This window comes from Tiliqua scincoides, chromosome 4 (genome assembly GCF_035046505.1).
Source record: "Tiliqua scincoides isolate rTilSci1 chromosome 4, rTilSci1.hap2, whole genome shotgun sequence".
NCBI lineage: Eukaryota > Metazoa > Chordata > Lepidosauria > Squamata > Scincidae > Tiliqua > Tiliqua scincoides.
In genome coordinates, this window is record NC_089824.1 from 205,887,863 (window position 1) to 205,904,743 (window position 16,881).

The 16,881-nt window shown below is 43.8% G+C and overlaps 1 protein-coding gene across 1 annotated transcript in view; it reads right to left on the reverse strand.

The window, feature by feature from the left end:
- Window positions 1–2,027: 2,027 nt before the first annotated feature.
- The window catches only part of RIPOR3 (RIPOR family member 3), a 115,236-nt gene continuing 100,382 nt past the window's right edge, over window positions 2,028–16,881 (reverse strand). The window contains exons 15-23 of the mRNA XM_066624846.1: window positions 16,429–16,568; window positions 15,773–15,911; window positions 13,147–13,282; window positions 10,870–11,031; window positions 8,942–9,100; window positions 8,442–8,644; window positions 7,992–8,075; window positions 6,087–6,177; window positions 2,028–3,997 (exon numbers count right to left, since the gene is read on the reverse strand). Of these exons, the coding sequence (XP_066480943.1) occupies window positions 3,897–3,997; window positions 6,087–6,177; window positions 7,992–8,075; window positions 8,442–8,644; window positions 8,942–9,100; window positions 10,870–11,031; window positions 13,147–13,282; window positions 15,773–15,911; window positions 16,429–16,568 (1,215 nt within the window). The 3' untranslated portion in view covers window positions 2,028–3,896. The remainder of the gene's footprint in view (window positions 3,998–6,086; window positions 6,178–7,991; window positions 8,076–8,441; window positions 8,645–8,941; window positions 9,101–10,869; window positions 11,032–13,146; window positions 13,283–15,772; window positions 15,912–16,428; window positions 16,569–16,881) is intronic.

Consider the following 16,881-nt stretch of genomic DNA (forward strand, 5'->3'; position numbering starts at 1 on the left):
TGTGTGTCTGAGGCTTTCTCCATTTCCTGTTTTCTGTCTGCTGCAGTCTGTGCATGCAGCCATTCAGACGATGTTCCTGGGGCTAGTAGAAAGTGCTGAATGTAACCTTTGCTTAGGGGTGAAACTCCACAGTGCACTAAATACACAACTGTCACCCAAAACTAGCAACTGTTTGTTTCTACCCACCCACCCACCAAAGTATAGGGCAGCTCTTTATATCATGGTGTTGTGCATTTATTTGCCATGTTGGCAGTATGGAAAGAACAGGGGCATACATTGCCCTTGATCTTGCAGAGGAGGAAAACAACACTTTCTGTAGCATGCATGCATTTAAGATATGATGCCGTTTGACCCTAAGCCTGTGCATGCATACTTGAGAGTGGGTTCCGTTAAGTACAGTGAAGAAAACATGCATATGATTTTACTGTGTACATAAAAATAAAATGTTTAATGCAGCCTCCTGGCTTTTTTCAGTTAACTCTGGATCTCAGTGCAGCTATACATAACTTCTGATCTAACAATAATGCTCTCCTACTTTAGAAGGGAGAAAGAGCTCTCTATGTCCTCTCCACCTACCAATTGTTGCTGTGAAAAGTTGGCATTGTGGTTTGGGTCTGTGCTTGTGCTTCTTGTTGCTATATACAGCCCTTGTAGTTGAATGTAGTTGAAATCTATTTTAAGCGTTTTTCTTTGGTAGTGGAATGGCAGGATAAATATTTTCCAAAACCAGCTGTTCTCCTGGAGTGGATGAAAGGTTCCTCTTGGACCATAATCCGGTGCCCAACCAGTTGCCTCTGGGAAGTCCAACAGCCTTCTATTATTTTGACCTCAAATCCTGCCTCTCAAAGGTATACTGAACCATTTAGCTTTCTTCATGCTAACTGGGCATCTTTTAAAGTGGTGACCTCTTATTATTTAGCAAAGGGAGAGCAACTGTCTTGTTTAATCCTCGCATTGCATCTTTTCCAGTGGCTATTGCTGGTATCCCTTTTGCATCTTTTTTTAGATTGTGAGCCTTTTATAATATTTGATTTATTTTGCTATGTAAAATGCTTTGCCAACTACTTGTTGAAGAACAGAATATAACAAAAATAATGGCCCAATCCTGTGGGTGCTGGCTGGCAGCAGAACATGCATTCTGCTGCTGGGGACTACCATGAAGCACCCATAGTATGCTGCTGGAGTGCCATCAGGAAGGCTGGCACCTTCCTGCGCACTGCAGCAGATCCTCCAGCTGCCCACAGACAGCAGTAAGATGAAGGGAAGGCAGAAATGGGCAGGGAGGAAGGCAAACTGGAGAGCGGGAGTGTGGGAGGGGGTTGATTCAGTGGCAATGGTGCACACCGAATCCTATCCCACTTTTCTGCAGCCTCCCCATCCCCTTTATCTCCTCAGACTTGTGCTAGTGATATTGCTAGCACAGGTCTGAGAAGACCCACTGCAGAGCAGGAGGCTTATTCAGGTATAAGAATTTAAATCCCCTTTCTCTGCTGAAGCCGCCCAATCTGCCCCATCTCCTGTTGGATACAGTGTGTCCACATTTTGGCTGTGGCTGCACGAGTGGTGGGAGGAGGAGAGTGTATTATGGCTAATAGCTGTTGATAGATCTAGCCTGGGATATCAAACAAGGCCCCATGGGCTGAATGCAGCCCCTGGAAGCAGTTTATCTGATCCCCATTATAACTGGGTTCTCCCAGCATAATAGTTGGACTCTTGTATCTTGAAAATCTGAACAAGATTTGCACATTTTTCTCTTCTGCCATTTGCAGCTAATGAGTTTCTGTGTAAGAACAAAATGCTTATTTCTAGCCATCTGCTTAATGATGTCACCTCCAGTCCTCAGCAGGCACCATGAATGCTAACTTTGGCCCTCTGTTTAAAACAATGCTTCTAGGAGCTTCTCCTATGGGCTTCTTTTGGTATCAGCATGCATCTGCAACCAAATCATTGTATAGTTTCGTTTTCACAATCTTCTCCTAACACTGGACTCACTGGACTTTACACAAACAGTTTGAAGGAACATACAGTTATGTTTCAAATACTTTTATAAGACTTAAAACAGAATATGTAAACCAACCCCAGCAATAAATATTGAAAAGTACAAAGCACAATATACTATAAAAATATGTACATTGAGACAGGGGCTTTGATCCAGTGATGGGAGCCTGCACACACACACTTAAGTGCCTCCCTCAATGGCACTCAACAATGGGAAAGGCAACCTGTGGTAGGCACAAGTATGTATAGAGCAGCAGTTCTCAAATTCTCCAGGAGTTTGAGTCCCACTGTAAGTTCTTGCAGGGAGGGGGAACGGAGCAAAGTGATCCTGTGGAATGCTGCTTTTGAGGGCACAGAGGCTTTCCTGAACTCACCAGAGGCTGCAGGATCTCAGGGGTGCAGGGCTTCCCGAAGTTCATAAACTATCAAAATAGCAATTGTGACCCACTTCTGGTTTTGTGACTGAAAATGGGAAGTGGGTGGGGATTGTTATTTTGAGTGTCTGCGTGCTTCAGGGGGCCCTCCGGAGACTTGCATGGGGCTCCCTACACCCCCAGGAGCCTGCTGCAGCCTCTGGTGGCTGCAGGAAAGTCCCTGTGCCCCTCAAAAGTGGCATGATCCATGGGATTGCTTTGCTTGGTTCCCCCTTCCAGCCCGTTAAAGGGGCAGAGGCCAGGGCCCTCACGCTGAGAACCACTGGTATAAAGGATTGATCCATAGCCCTTTTCTAATCATGTTTACTCAGAAGTAAATCTCACTGATTTCCAAATTTCAGTTTGACTTTTATGTTAATATGATGAAGATTTCAGTCAGACTTAAAAATAGTTCTTGGCTGTGATCTAAACTGGACTTTAAAATCCAGAACTAGGCTCTCAAAGGGAAGAAACTAGTTTCTCAGTTTTTCTGTCTATTGTTAGTAGCCAGTGGGAACTTGGAGTGTGTGTGAGTGAGAGTGTGAGAATTGAGACAATGTTCTGCAAGTTTCCCTATACTTTTTTTTCCTTTTAAGCTACCAAACTTCCATATTTATCTTTTCCAGTAACACAGCAAGGTGTCCAGAATACAACCACAGATTCCTTGCCCATATCTAGCTAATGGTGTGAAATCTGTTTTTTAAAGTCCATACACAGCCCTTGAGATTAAATGAATAACTGTAAAAATTGTTCTGCCATCTCCTAGGTCTTCAGAAAAGTGCACGTTTGTTTCAGTGTGAACTCTTACTTTCTCTCACTTTTCTCAAGCATTTCAGAACGATGTACACAGTATCCCCCTGCTTTTTCTATTAATCTTCCCAAAAGCTCAGTAAAAGAGGCTACAACAAGAGATGAGTCCACAGTCACCCTGTAAATGATTGATAGGCAGGAAACTTAACTTGAACCTTCCTTGTCCATGTTAGAGACTACGGCTGGCACATCAAGCTGCTTCTCTCCTCTGGTGACATTCACTCGCAGTCTCACTGTGAGGCCTTTTATGTTTTTCCTGCTTGAACACCATGGACATTTGAGAGATGCGAAGAAGTCACCACAGTCTTAAAAGAAGTTGCTCTGATATCTCTTCCTCAGTAGCAGACTCCAGTATAGGGTCTTCTCACAACTTCAGTACATGTTTCACCTACGCCTTCCTAAGCCAGGTATACCACAGGCTTAACATTTGTTATACTGATAATGGGGGAGTTTGGCAGTTTCATACCCTCTGCTTACAAGATCATGAGCTCTTGCATCTGCCAGTGGTGATAAAGCCCTGAAACAGATATGTTTCTCTGAGGTTCCTGATATCAAGAGCCCAGCTGAGAAAGCTTTATAATTTATATGCTCTCTTCTGTACTCAGCAACCTTTCACATGCTAATAAAAAGCAAGTGCAGGCTGAATAGAACAGCTGGTCCTCCAGTAGGTGCTGGTTAAAATACTGTGATTTCAAATTCAGCTTCTTGGTACATGGTATCCTGTAGTTCACAACAGATTTTGTCCATTTTCTCAAAAGCCAACCTGCCTGTTTCACCTGCATAGAAAGACAGCAACACAATGGGGTTAGAAGCCCACAATGGGGGTAAAATCTCCCATCAGCATTCAGATGTTCATAATCTCTGCAATGATGCTGATGACTTCACACAACTGCATGGAAATAATGTCTTGTAAAGACAAGGCCCAGGCTGTATTCAGCAAGACTCAAAAGTCAATTGGGATTTAATAGCTGAAGTATTCACAGAGTCAAGGGGATTTTTGAAGAGATTTTTTGAAAAGTACTTTAGCTTCCAGGTCAAAGCTAATGCTTTGCAAGTAAACTCTGTTCCAGAGATTAACATTATTTCAATTACTTCCTCCATTCCTGGGTTCCAGAAAAAACATGGTTGCTACTGAACAAGCATTGAAGGCTAAGCACCCAGATGTTGCTGTGGGTATATTCTGGCTGCTGTTTGTACACCAGATTGTCTTCATGCACGTTGTCTTCCACCCTCCAATTGTACCCAGTGATTTGCACAGAGGACTGAGTTTTAACCTAGACTTACCAGGATGAGGTGGGATAATTCTGATGGAATTATGGTACAGATGAAGTACAGATGAAAAGTCTTTATTAATCCTTTCTTGCATGAAAAGCACCATGTTGTAAATGGGCACAATGGGGTCAAGTCATTGCTAAATGCAGTGGCCCCTCCCGAGCCATTCCCAGTGGCGGGGGGCCAAACCGAGCTGTATGGCTCCGTTTTGCCCCCCTGCCAGAACGGCTCCGAAGGGAGGGGCCGCTTGCCCACCTCCCTGCCAGGCTGAGTGCTCTGCCCCCCTCCAGCTATGCCACCGGCTAAATGTTTTCTCTCTCATGTTAGATTAGTACATGCTGACAGTTTTTAACACAGGGGAAGTTTTAAAAAACAGAACACTTATCCTCACGCACACACCTGCAGCCTAGTGACCCAAGTCAGAACTCATTCTGTGTAGCTCAGTGGTTCTCAAACTTTCAGCATTGGACCCACTTTTCAGAATGAGAATCTGTCAGGACCCAGGCAGTGATGTCATTACTGGAAGTGACATAATGAAGCAGGAAAATTTTTAACAATCCTAGGCTGCAATCCTACCCACACTTACCCAGGAATAAGTCCCATTGACTATTATTGTTAAAAGCATATACAGAGTAGCCTGTTAAAAGTACAGATCTGTCACATTTCCCCAGTGCAGTCACATACCATGATAGCATCAAGTCTAATGCATGAAAAATAAAATATTGAAATGAACAGGGACCCACTTGAAATTTGCTCATGACCCACAGTTTGAGAAACACTGGTGTAGCACATACCTTTGTTCTCAGCAAGGGAGCTATGAATATTAAGCACAAGGGCTGGAGTGACTGACTAATCTTGCTGTATAATTTCAAAAAGTGAGAATCTATGCACCTCCCTGGTACTGTAGAATGTGTACCTCTGAAGGTCTAGCAGAGTATACAGAAAAGTGAGCAAGAAGTACATCATTCTGCCCGCCATTGGAATACTGGGTAGTTAATCTATTGGGAACCTACCAAAGTCTATATCTCTCCTTACACTTCCACAGCCACTTAATAGTTGCATGTGATGACTTTTGTCTTTCCTATGAAGCTAAGTGAAGACAACTTGCTTCCCCATCCTATAGATCAGTCTCAGTGGCGAATGATGGCTTATTATGTTAGCAAATGCAGGTTTTTAGCCTTGTGAAGGAGGCAGTGTTGACTGGCTGGGGCTAGTACTGCAAGCAGCAAGGCAGGTCAGATACAGAGGCTTACAAAATAGAAATCAAAGGAACAGAAGCCAGAGTTGTCTATTTTGTGTACATGTGCATTCTGAGTACCGTTTCAGCAGTGCACTTGCTCAGAAAATTGTCACAGGACCAATGCTGAGACTCAGCCTGATAACAAAAAAAAGAGGCACCTGCATGTATTAAGGATCATGCAATGTAAACAGGGAGCAAAGAAGCCAGTTCTTCAGAGCAGGCAGCAATGCAACTCCCTGAAAAACAAGCAGGACTTGCTATCGTACCCCCCTCCTCCCCACGGCATCTGTTTTTTAACTCTGTGTTTGCTCTCATTTCACAATCCATAAGCAGAGAATCGCTGAAGAGTTTACCAAAGGAGAGCGTCGTTTCTCTGGCTGCGTTCCGCACATCCTCTGTTTCTGATAGATACAGTCTGGCAATTTGCTCTATACTTTCGATACCCTGTTTTAGAAAAGAAGCGGTACAGCTGTTGAATCATCTCAGTCTGTTCCCCCACCAAAACATCAATACATTATCTCAGGGGTGGTCAACCTGTGGCACAGATGTGGAGATTTACAGCACTTCTGGAGAAGAGCAGAAAGAACCACAGACCTGGCTATGGCATGGAATGCTGCCACTGAGCTCCAAATTCTTTGTCTAATACAGGGGTGGGCAAACTCCAGCCTGGGGGCCATTTGTGGCCCTTGGGGTCCCTCAATCTGGCCCACAGGGAGCTCCCAGTCTCCAATGAGCTTCTGGCCTATCAGAGACGATTGGAGCCCATGCTGGCCCATGACTCAAGCTGCAGGCTGAGTTAGAGCAAGGCCTTTTATATCTCCATGTGTTTTCTGCTTTTCCCTGGGCATTATTTTAAGCCTCCCCCACCACTGCTTCTGAACAACTTGTGTCTCCATGTGTTTCTGGCTTGGTCTGTATTTCTTCACTGTGCAAGGGGTGTGTGGCAAACAGTTCATAGTTCTCATGTGGTTCTAAATGGCTGTATTACAGTTCTCATGTGTATTATAAATAAGCTCAGCATAAGTAAGTTCAGTAAAATTCATTCATTCATATAAGTTCCATCTCTAATGTATTCATTTATGGAAACTGATGTAAATTTACTCAAATTTGAAATGTAAATTAATTCTTTATTTTTTCCAGCCCGACACAGTGTCAGAGAGATGATGTGGCTGTCTTGCCAAAATGTTTGCCCACCCCTGGTAATCCTATGCTTTTTGCCTGCTCTTCAGCTCAACAGACTGGAAGCAACATTACCTTAAACCTCAAGGGGCTATATACAGTTGCTTCACACTCAGAATATTTAGCACTTCTAATGCACTGCACTGCTTTTGTGCAATCAGCTGGCATTAAGTTGGTGGTTCCACACAGCACTAGTAATTTGGTGTCTTGTCAATACCCAGTTGGTGGCCAAGATCCTTCTATTTATAGGGTTGCATCAGTATAAATCCCATTCAGCAAAGGTCCCTTGCAACTTTAATTAGAAGCTTCCTCTTTGCTTTTTCTGCCACTCATTATTCAGTGTGCAGCCCTGGAATTATTAATGAATTGCCTATAAATAATCTGTTCCTGTTCCCCATGGAGATGAAGAATCTTAATTACTCTCACTACTCTTCCCTTTCATGTTATCTGTATTTGCACAGAAAAAGAAGAAATCAGTAATTTAATACACACCCTATGAGGAAGTAATTAGAGGTAAAGGAACCTATTCCTTCCAGAAAAGGAAGCTTTTAATTAAAGGCGAAGTAGCACTGAAGAATGACAGTGAGGCTCAAAGTAAACAGCCCTGTTAACCCAATATTGCAAAAAGAAATACCTCTCCCCCACCCCTGCAAATCACCATAACCTTAGCACCAGCAGCATGCATACTTAACATATTGTACCAGGTTGTTGTGAGGATAAAATGGGCCTGGTGAAAGATCTGTGTACAGTGCCTTGAGTTCCTTAAAGAAATGATGGCATAAAAACTATGAAGTGATGGCAGAACGTCTTATTTACAGAGCTTTAAATACCTTTCCTTATGTCCTCTCATGAGCCACTCACTCCTTTTCATTCACCACAACTGGCCCCATAAACATGAACCCAGAAAAAGAACTTTATTTTGTCTTAGTGGGTGGGGCAGGGATTGGATGCCCTCACCATGTTCCAAATATAGTCTGGAGACTACTGTCCTCTTTCTTGGCTGCCTGGAAAGCAAAGCTCAGCTGATTTTGCATTGTCACCTCTCTCAACAACCCAGAAAAGAATTTAAAGACACTCACTCTGAGATTTTTCAGGGCAAGACAAGCAGCTTGCTGCAATTTTGCATCATTGCTACTCAAGACATCTGTGTAAAAAAGAAGAGCCTGAAAAATACAGTACAATAGTCAGTTACTTTGTGGGGCTGCTTTTGTTGTTGTTAGCAAAAGCCTTTCCCATTGTACAACACACATCAAGCATGATCCTACAATATGGGGCGGTAGTATTGAAATCAAAAGCTGACAACCCTATTTCTTGCCTTAGCAAGGCTCACTAGTGGACCAGGGTCTTAATCTGCTCTAAAATGACCACATGATATTTATTCAATCTCTCATTGCAATGGATGCCACGTCTGCACAGGATGTCATCATCTGCTCAACACACTGAGCATCAGTTTGGAAAGAGCGCAATAACTTGTCCTGCCTATGCTTTTGGGATGCAGTAAATGTCACAGTAGGAGGAGTTGCTTGTACCTTTCGCCTGAATTTCGGAATGGCTGCCGCACGAGAAAGGCACGCGGTGGCAGCTTTGCCTACACGATAGTTGTCATCCAGCTGTAGAACTGCAAGCAACCTTAAGGTCTGTGGCAAAGGCTGGAGCTGGTTCAAGCGTTTCCCTTTTAGCTTTTTTAATTTCTTCATCCTCCCGGGACGCTGCAGGTCCTCTGTTAACATCACTGAAAAGAAAAGAATTCATTCAATCATAAATGAAGAGGTTCTGAAAAGCTGGTTCTGGCACCTCTTTCCTTAGCTGGTTGGCCATTAGGATAAAAAAGGCATTTTCAATGCTTCCAACTATGAGGATATATGAGCAGGGGAAGGCATCTTACTCTGAACCTCATATCACAATGAGCACCTGATTGGTCCTGGCATGCCTGTTTTTTCCCCCCTCTAAATATAAGTCACACCAAAGCTGTCACTACTGCTAGGTCCCAAACAAGCTTTCAGCCCTATCTCTTCAGTCACCCACTTACCTTCTTTTGCAAATCTGGTCAAATATTTTTCTAAGTTGGCCACACGGTGTTTCTCCAGGTAGCCGTAGAACTGGAATAATGTAACTGATTCTGCTGGGAGATGTTCCGAGATAAATAATAAGCTGCCTCCAACTATCTGCTCCAGGAATATCTGCAACACTGAAGGGGAATGCGGAGAAATAAGAATTAGCAAGCATGTGCTCCTTGTGTGTGTTTTTCACTGAAATAAATGTGGGGCAAGCAGCTCTATCAGAGATGTTCTAGGGGAGGTGAAAGTTTAAATTCCCCTGAATGCATGTGAATACATGAAGCTGCCTTGTACCAAAGCAGCATTGGCCCATCTACTTCAGGGTTGTCTTCCTTGGTGAGCCAATGGTTCTCCAAGATCATAGACAGGGGGTCTTCCTTGCTAGTTACCATAGGTCTTTGTAGCTGGCGTACCAGACGTATAGGTGGCAGTGGGGTTCATATGACCCCCCCCCCAGATAAGCAGCTCCCCCATGTGCCTCTCATCACTTTTCACATACATAATGTTTTTTCTTTAAAGCAAAAGGAATTCATCAGAAAAATGGGTGGGGAGGCTATAAATGCTTTACTCCGCATTTGTATAACACTTTCTGAGTGAACAAAGCACTTCAAACTTCTTGTGGCTTCCCTAACGCCACCTAGTGAGTTCAGGGCGGAAGTGACAGTCAAACAAAAGGAGTCATCCCTGGCAGCTCAAGCCTCTGTTTTAGTTATGACTTGATGGCTATGTGGCTGCAGAAGTAGCCAACTCACACAATTGTTTCTCCATGCAGCTGTGCACAAGAGGACCATAAATGAAGAGAGGGAGAACCACTTGCTTCTCTGAGCCAGTAAGTGAACAGGTTTCACGCCTTTGAATCTATTCAGGTCTAAAACCACAGGCAAAGACAGGAAATGCCTGCTGCTTTGAGAACAACTCTATAATGTCTAGAACCTTGGTTCTCAAACTCTCTGGGAGTCTGAGAACCTGGGGTAAGCGCTTGCAGGGGCGGGAACTGGGATGGGGAAGATGTCCCGATGGTGCTGAAGGGATCGCAGCACAGCAGGCACCCAGGCACATTTACTCTTACCTAAGGGGACTCTGCAGCCCCCCACCAGAGGGTCCTGGAAGTTCGCAGCCCCCTCCACAAGCCTCTCCTCTGCTGCAGTGGGTTCCGATTTGCAGTTGAAGCCCTGGTTTCAGAAACTCCATGCTCCGGAGTTCCAAACACAAACCGGAAGTGGACTCCGACTGCAAATCAGAGCCCACTGCAACAGAGGGGAGGCTTGCACAGGGGGCTGCAACCTTCCAGGACCCTCCAGGGGCCTGCATAATCCCCTAAGGTATGTGCAAATGTGCCTGGGTGTCCGCATGCCAAGATCACTGCAGTGCCATTGGGACACCCATTAATGGGTCACTCCTCTTAAGGGGAAAGTGACTCACTTTGGTTCCAATGGTGGGTAGCAACCCACCTTTTTGAGGACCACTGGTCTAGAATAGTGTTTCTCAAACTGTGGGTAGGGACTCACTAGGTAGGTCCATTTCAATATTTTATTTTTAATATATGAGAATTGATGCTACCATGGTATGTGACTGCATTTGGGGAAATGTTACAGATTTGTACTTTTAACAGGCTACCAAGTATATGCTTTTAACAATGATAATCATGGTACTTAATCCTGGGCAGGTGAGGGTAGGACTGCAGCCTAGGATTGTTAAAAATGTTCCTGCTTGATGATGTCACTTCTGGTCATGACATCACTTCCAGTGGGTCCCAACAGATTCTCATTCTAAAAAGTGGGTCCCGGTGATAAAAGTTTGAGAACTACTGGTCTAGAACAAGCTTTGGATTTGCTTTAAAAACAAACGGGACAATCTCAGTTCTTGTAATAATATAATTAGACAGCGTCTGGACAAATACCTTTTTCTAAGTGTCCTTGATATTTCTCTTTTGTTTTAAACATCAACATGCATTTCAGTGGGTTCCAAAATCTCTCCAGCGGGCAGAATAAAATGCTTCCCTGTTCAGTGCACTCTCTCCAGATCTTCAAGCTGTGTTTCTGCCTTTTAGCTTTCTTAATAACTACAAAAGGTAGAATCTGATGTCAGCAAAGACGCTGGAATCATTTGCAACCCAAAATGAAGGGTACCAGACAGCATGCCCAAAAGAGAATCAGTGAAAAGCCATATATATTCAAACACACATATAAGGAAAGGCCAGAATACACAGACAGTTTCAAATATTACCAAATTATGGCACTAGCATCTTACCAAAATTTCAGTACAAGCCTAATCTAAAACCCTTTGCACCCTGGATTAATCTTCACCAGTGTATGTGTCAGACACTCGGGACCAAACTAGAGAAGACATAAGAACATAAGAACAGCCCCACTGGATCAGGCCATAGGCCCATCTAGTCCAGCTTCCTGTATCTCACAGCGGCCCACCAAATGCCCACCAAATGCCCCATTAAATTAAAAAACATTTAATGCATGTTTTGTAACCAAATGTCTTGCTTTCCCTAAACAGCCATGGAGAGATCTAATCCCGTTTAGGACCATTAATGCTTTGACCCTTTCACAGTTCTGATCCAGATCCCCCCATTAACCCCAAGAGGATAGCTCTTATTGGCACTAATGGTTAAGAGGGAAATTCCCCGTTCCCCACATCGCAATCTAAATTGGCCACCCTGTATCACTTATCGGGGGGTGGGTGGGTGGGAAACAAGACATACAGTTGCAAGGTATGCAGTGATCTGGTCTGACCCTCAAATGATTCGATGATGGAAAAACTGTACATGAGAAAGCAAAACATCTAATACAGACTCATCCACAGTTTTCTTTCTGTTTACCACACAAGTGAAAGCTGGGAAGCTCCTAGAGACCATTTGTTAAGAGTCAGGTGTGGTTAAGGGCTTTTCAAAACAATTACAATAGCCTGATCATTACAAAAGCTTGCATGTAATCTGTGCTGCCAAAGTACTGTATTTGAGTTCCACAAAGTCTAAAGCTAACCTAGTCCATGTCTAAAGTTAACCTAGTCTCAAAGACCATATGAATCTTACAATCACAGACATTTGCCTAATGCTGACTGATAGGTTTATTTTCTTATTGTTTGGCAAAAATCCTAGAGGCTGGAGCCATCCTTCCTTGTCACCTAGTTGTGCGTACAGGCAACAATTGTGCCTGTTTGTCATTCCCTAGTGATTCCTCATTTTTGATCCTCCTGTCTGGATCAGTACCCTCCACAGTTGCCAATTTATTTCATTTTCCCTCAAAGGTCAACAGACTGATTAGCCCTACTAATAATTCTATGTATACTGCTGCAGAAGTGCTCAAACACCAGGCAGAAATACTGTAGTGCAGTGGTTTTCAAACCCTTGTGTAGAGTTTTCCAACCACTAAGTCTTTGCAGGGGCAAGGAGGAAAGCAGCAATGAGATCCCCAGGATAGCATGGCTGCGGGGGAAGGGGGATTGTTTTTTATCTTACTAACTTGCAGACAGTGTCAGGGGATGTGGGAAATCGCATAGAGTGCTCTGCAGGGCTCCCCGCAGCTTGTAGAATGTTAAAAACACGATCACAACCCACTTCCCAGTTGTGATTGCTAAACCGGAAGTGGGTAACAAAAAAAAAGATCCCCGCAACCCCTGGATCCTAGCAGCAAGTAATTAAAGTAAAAAAACAGCCCCCCTTCCCCTGAAGCAGCACAATCATTGCTTTTCCCCTGTTCCCAACCCTTAAAGGGAAAAGGGCAGGTGTTCTCAGGCTGGTGGGTCGTGATCCACCAGTTTGAGAACCACTGTTTTAGTGAATAAGCACTATCAATTGACAGATAATAAAGCAAATTTTGTTTGTAAAACTTTCAAAAAATGATCATATCTGGATTTATCACGGTACTTTATCTGGGTCTGTGAATTCCAGGATGTACCACTTCTACTGACACTGAGAATTTTTTTACTATCCTCTTTAAAGTTTGGCTTGGATCACTCGTTTGAACATGTTGTATATTTATATGCTACTTATTCGATGCAGACACTTTTGTCATTGTGTATCTTGTTCCTTCCTTTTCAGCACTATATATACGTACTTTGGATGACAGGACCAGCCTGCATGGTGTGTGAGAGACTGAAGATTCTAGGGGTGGACCACATGGCCTTTCAGTTTTGCACTTCTAAATTTACACAATACATGACTTACTGTCTTCAACAGAAGTCAGGTTCCGCGGCACAGAAGCAGCTAGAGCAGAGATGATCTCCAGAATACGTTTCTGATGTGAAATCTCCTCCAAAAGACTCTCCTGGACAATCGGAGCCAAGTTTGGTGTGATGAGTTTCTGGAAACAAACAACCAAAAAGATACTTCTGCTCAATGTCTTAGATTAAGGCCAGCCAAATTCAGCAGGACAGAATCCAAAAGGGTCAGCAGGGAGAACACCTGCCTCTTGTTTCTCTGATGGAACACACATTGTCAAACATATCCTAGCAGCTGTGGGTTGGTTGCATTCTGCTGACCCTGGGTACAAATAAAACCACTTCCTTCCTTTGGAAATTGCTATAATGTGCTACATGCTGATCACCAGCTGCCAATATTATGGATCACCAAGAAAGGCACAGACAATTCTCACAATGGGGCTACTCTTGCTTTGCATCCCAGGGGAGGCTTATTGAGGCCAGTTCAAACAGTATGGTTTCCATGTGAGCACTACTGAAAAAAAGTTTACACACTGGAACAACCCACATAGAATCCTAAACTTTTGCATGCACAGCCCCCATCCTTTGAAATTCATGAAACATCTCCATGGCAGCATGCAAAAGTGCAATTAATGTGTATACACCAGTGAACTGGGACCAGCCACAGCTTCCGGCAAGTGCACACTTAGGATCAAATGGATTTGCCACTGTGTAATGTGTGGAGTGTTTCTGAGAGTAATAATTCAAAGGGCTGGCAGCTCTTACAGTTAGGAATCCTCATGTCTAGCCTAGATCTGCTTCCCTGGAGCTTCAATCCATTGGTTCTAGTCCTGCCCTCAGAAACTGCAGAGAACAAATCCTCACTTTCTCCTGTGGGACAACCCTTCAGATAATTGAAGACAGCTATTGTAGCTTCTCTTCATTTTTATTTTTATTTTGTTCTCCTGGCTAAAAGTGCCAAGTTCCTTAACTGTTCCACATAGGACTTCATTTCTAGACCCCATCATTTTGGTTGCACTTCTGAACCTGCTCCAGCTATTCAATGTCCTTCTTAACACATGGTGCCCAAGACAGTGTGCAGTATTCCAAGTGAGGTACAACTAGTGCAGTATAATGTGGAATGATTACTTCTTGGGATATGGACACTATGCCTCTGCTAATGCACCCCAGCAATGCATTCACCTTTTTTTTCAGCCACATCTCATGTTCAGCTTATGGTCTACAGGCAGCCCAGTCCTATCTAAACCCACCCTGCTGATGCTGTCATATCACCAGAGGGTGCACTGCATCCTGTGGAGTGGGGGGAGTCCCAGAGCCTCCACTGCCCAAGTGGGTCTACTCAGACCTGTGCCAGCTATTTTGATGGTGCAAGTCCAAGTGGGCATGGGAAGGAGGATAGGATATGCTGCTACTCCCAGCAATCTCTCTCTCTCTCTCTCTCTCTCTCTCTCTCTCTCTCTCTCTCACACACACACACACACACACCAATCTCACCCTGGTCTCCACCCTATTGGTCTCCACCCCTAACCCTCTCATTCTGTTTCCTCTGTATGCAAGTTGTAAGCTTGTAACCTCACACTTGTAAGCTCACAATGGCTTACAATCAGTCATGCTCATCTCACAGCTGATCGCTGCTGGTACAAGCATAGCAGCAGGATCAACATGGAGGAAGCAATAACAATTTGTGGTATTTCAGATAAGTTTTAAAGGCTAGGCTCCAGTTTCCTGACCAACCCAACCAGTTCCAAAATCAGTTCCTAATCTAAGGCAGCACTTCCCAAAGTGTGGGTCATACCATAACCCTCTGGTGGGTCATGAGCTCAAGCAAATAGGTCATGAACTGGGCCTGCCCACCTGCCCTTGCACTGGTTTGGCTCCAAATAGGAGCCATTCCAGAAGCTCCATTACTCCTCAAGAGTCTCTGGAGGCCTCTCCCCGCCTGGTGACCCACTCTTTTGCTTCTGAGAGCTGGAAGTGGCTTATGGAGGTTTCTAAGGCCTATTCAGGGGCCTGTAGCATGGGTCACCAAGCCAAGAGATACCTCAAGCATGACCAGGAACATCACGACCCACCACAGAGGACAAGGTGGGTCATGACACTGGAAGGTTTGGGAACCCCTGATCTAGGGGATCTGGGATTATCACTTCCTCTGACAGCTTCTTTCACTTCTGCAATTGGTACTGATGTACATTGGACAGTTAACATTTGAAATGCTTCTAAAACTTTCTGACCTTGAGAATTCAGGCTCAGTCCCTGGAAAAATAACTAATGGACATATATGACATATGTTAGGTGAGCAGTTTTTAAAAGTCCACTAATCACAACCATCATTAATGGAATTCAAGCAGTGGATGTCAGGGATGAGTGTTGCCTACATGCCCTAGTTGTGGGGTTCCTGGGGGCATCTGCTTGGCCACTGTATGAAACAGTACGAAACAGAATGCTGGGTGGTCTACCTGAATGGGCTTTCGATCTGATCCAGCAGGGCTCTCTTTGATTCTCATGTACGTATTCAAGACAATGAACACTGTGTGATTCAAATGTTTGCGGAATACGTTTATTAAATCACTAGAACCTGTCTGACAAAATCAGTTATTTTATCCAAAGAAGATCACTCAAACATAGTTTCTCACCTGTAGAAGAGCTTTGCAGAACTTCAGATGAACTTCCAGAAGCATATCTAGGTCATCACTGCCTGTGGTTAACTCTTTCTTTTCTGTTTTGGTATCATAGCCCAAGGATGGAAGTGTGCCATCATTGTAGGTGCTGGTGCTAACAACAAGAGAGGGAAAAAAATGAAATGAGTTCCCATCCAACTTGCCTACAATTTTTTATACACATGGGGCTAACTTCTGAGTAGACCAGTGCAAACCTATGCCTGTCATAGGTTCATTCATGGCCTATAATGAATATTAATCCAGCCCTGTTGAATTCATAAAGGGCAGAAGGGCATTTGCTCCCCTGAATTCTAAATTAAAATTCTAAATACACCCTTTTTTCTGACAGGCATACATTGATAAAGGAGTCCGATCAGCTTCAGACTCAATACCTTGCATTCCACAGCCAAAGCAAAGTAAGTTCTGCTAAATAATAAAAGATAGAACAGTGCAATTTAATGCACATTTACTCAGAAGTTCCACAGTATACACAACTCTGAATTTTTACGACAGAGTAGGCACATCCCTGTCTAGAGCTTCCTTCCTCCCATAATCCGAGTTCTGCCTCTTATGGGTTTTGTCCTAAATATTCCTGTTGGTAGTTCATATACTCCTTCCATGGGACCACCTACCTGACACTGCGGGTCCTGAGACTTCCAAAGGAGGACATTTCATCTGCACTGCAATCAGCATTGAGGAAGTCAAAACTTTCCAGCACTGTCTCAACCATTAAGCTCTCCACAGAAGAGTGGTTTGGATGACATTTTCTTGGCTATTGGTAAAAGCAAAATAAGCTGGATTTCATTTACTCAAACAGATACAGTGCTAGCAAAAGTATTCAATTCATTAGATGTCCAGGCACTTCAGAAATGATTACTGTTAACTCCTGGTGGATGCTACAGTCAAAATCAGGTGAATTCCCATGGCCATGATTTTCATGTGATCATTGCAGCAGCAGCAGCAGCCCATATAAACAATCACTATCATTGTAGTGTGATAGACTATAAGATGCACCTCTTCCATTTCTTTATGGTCTGCTCCACTGTACCATGGCAAAAGACCACAAAGGAATATGTGGCCACCCC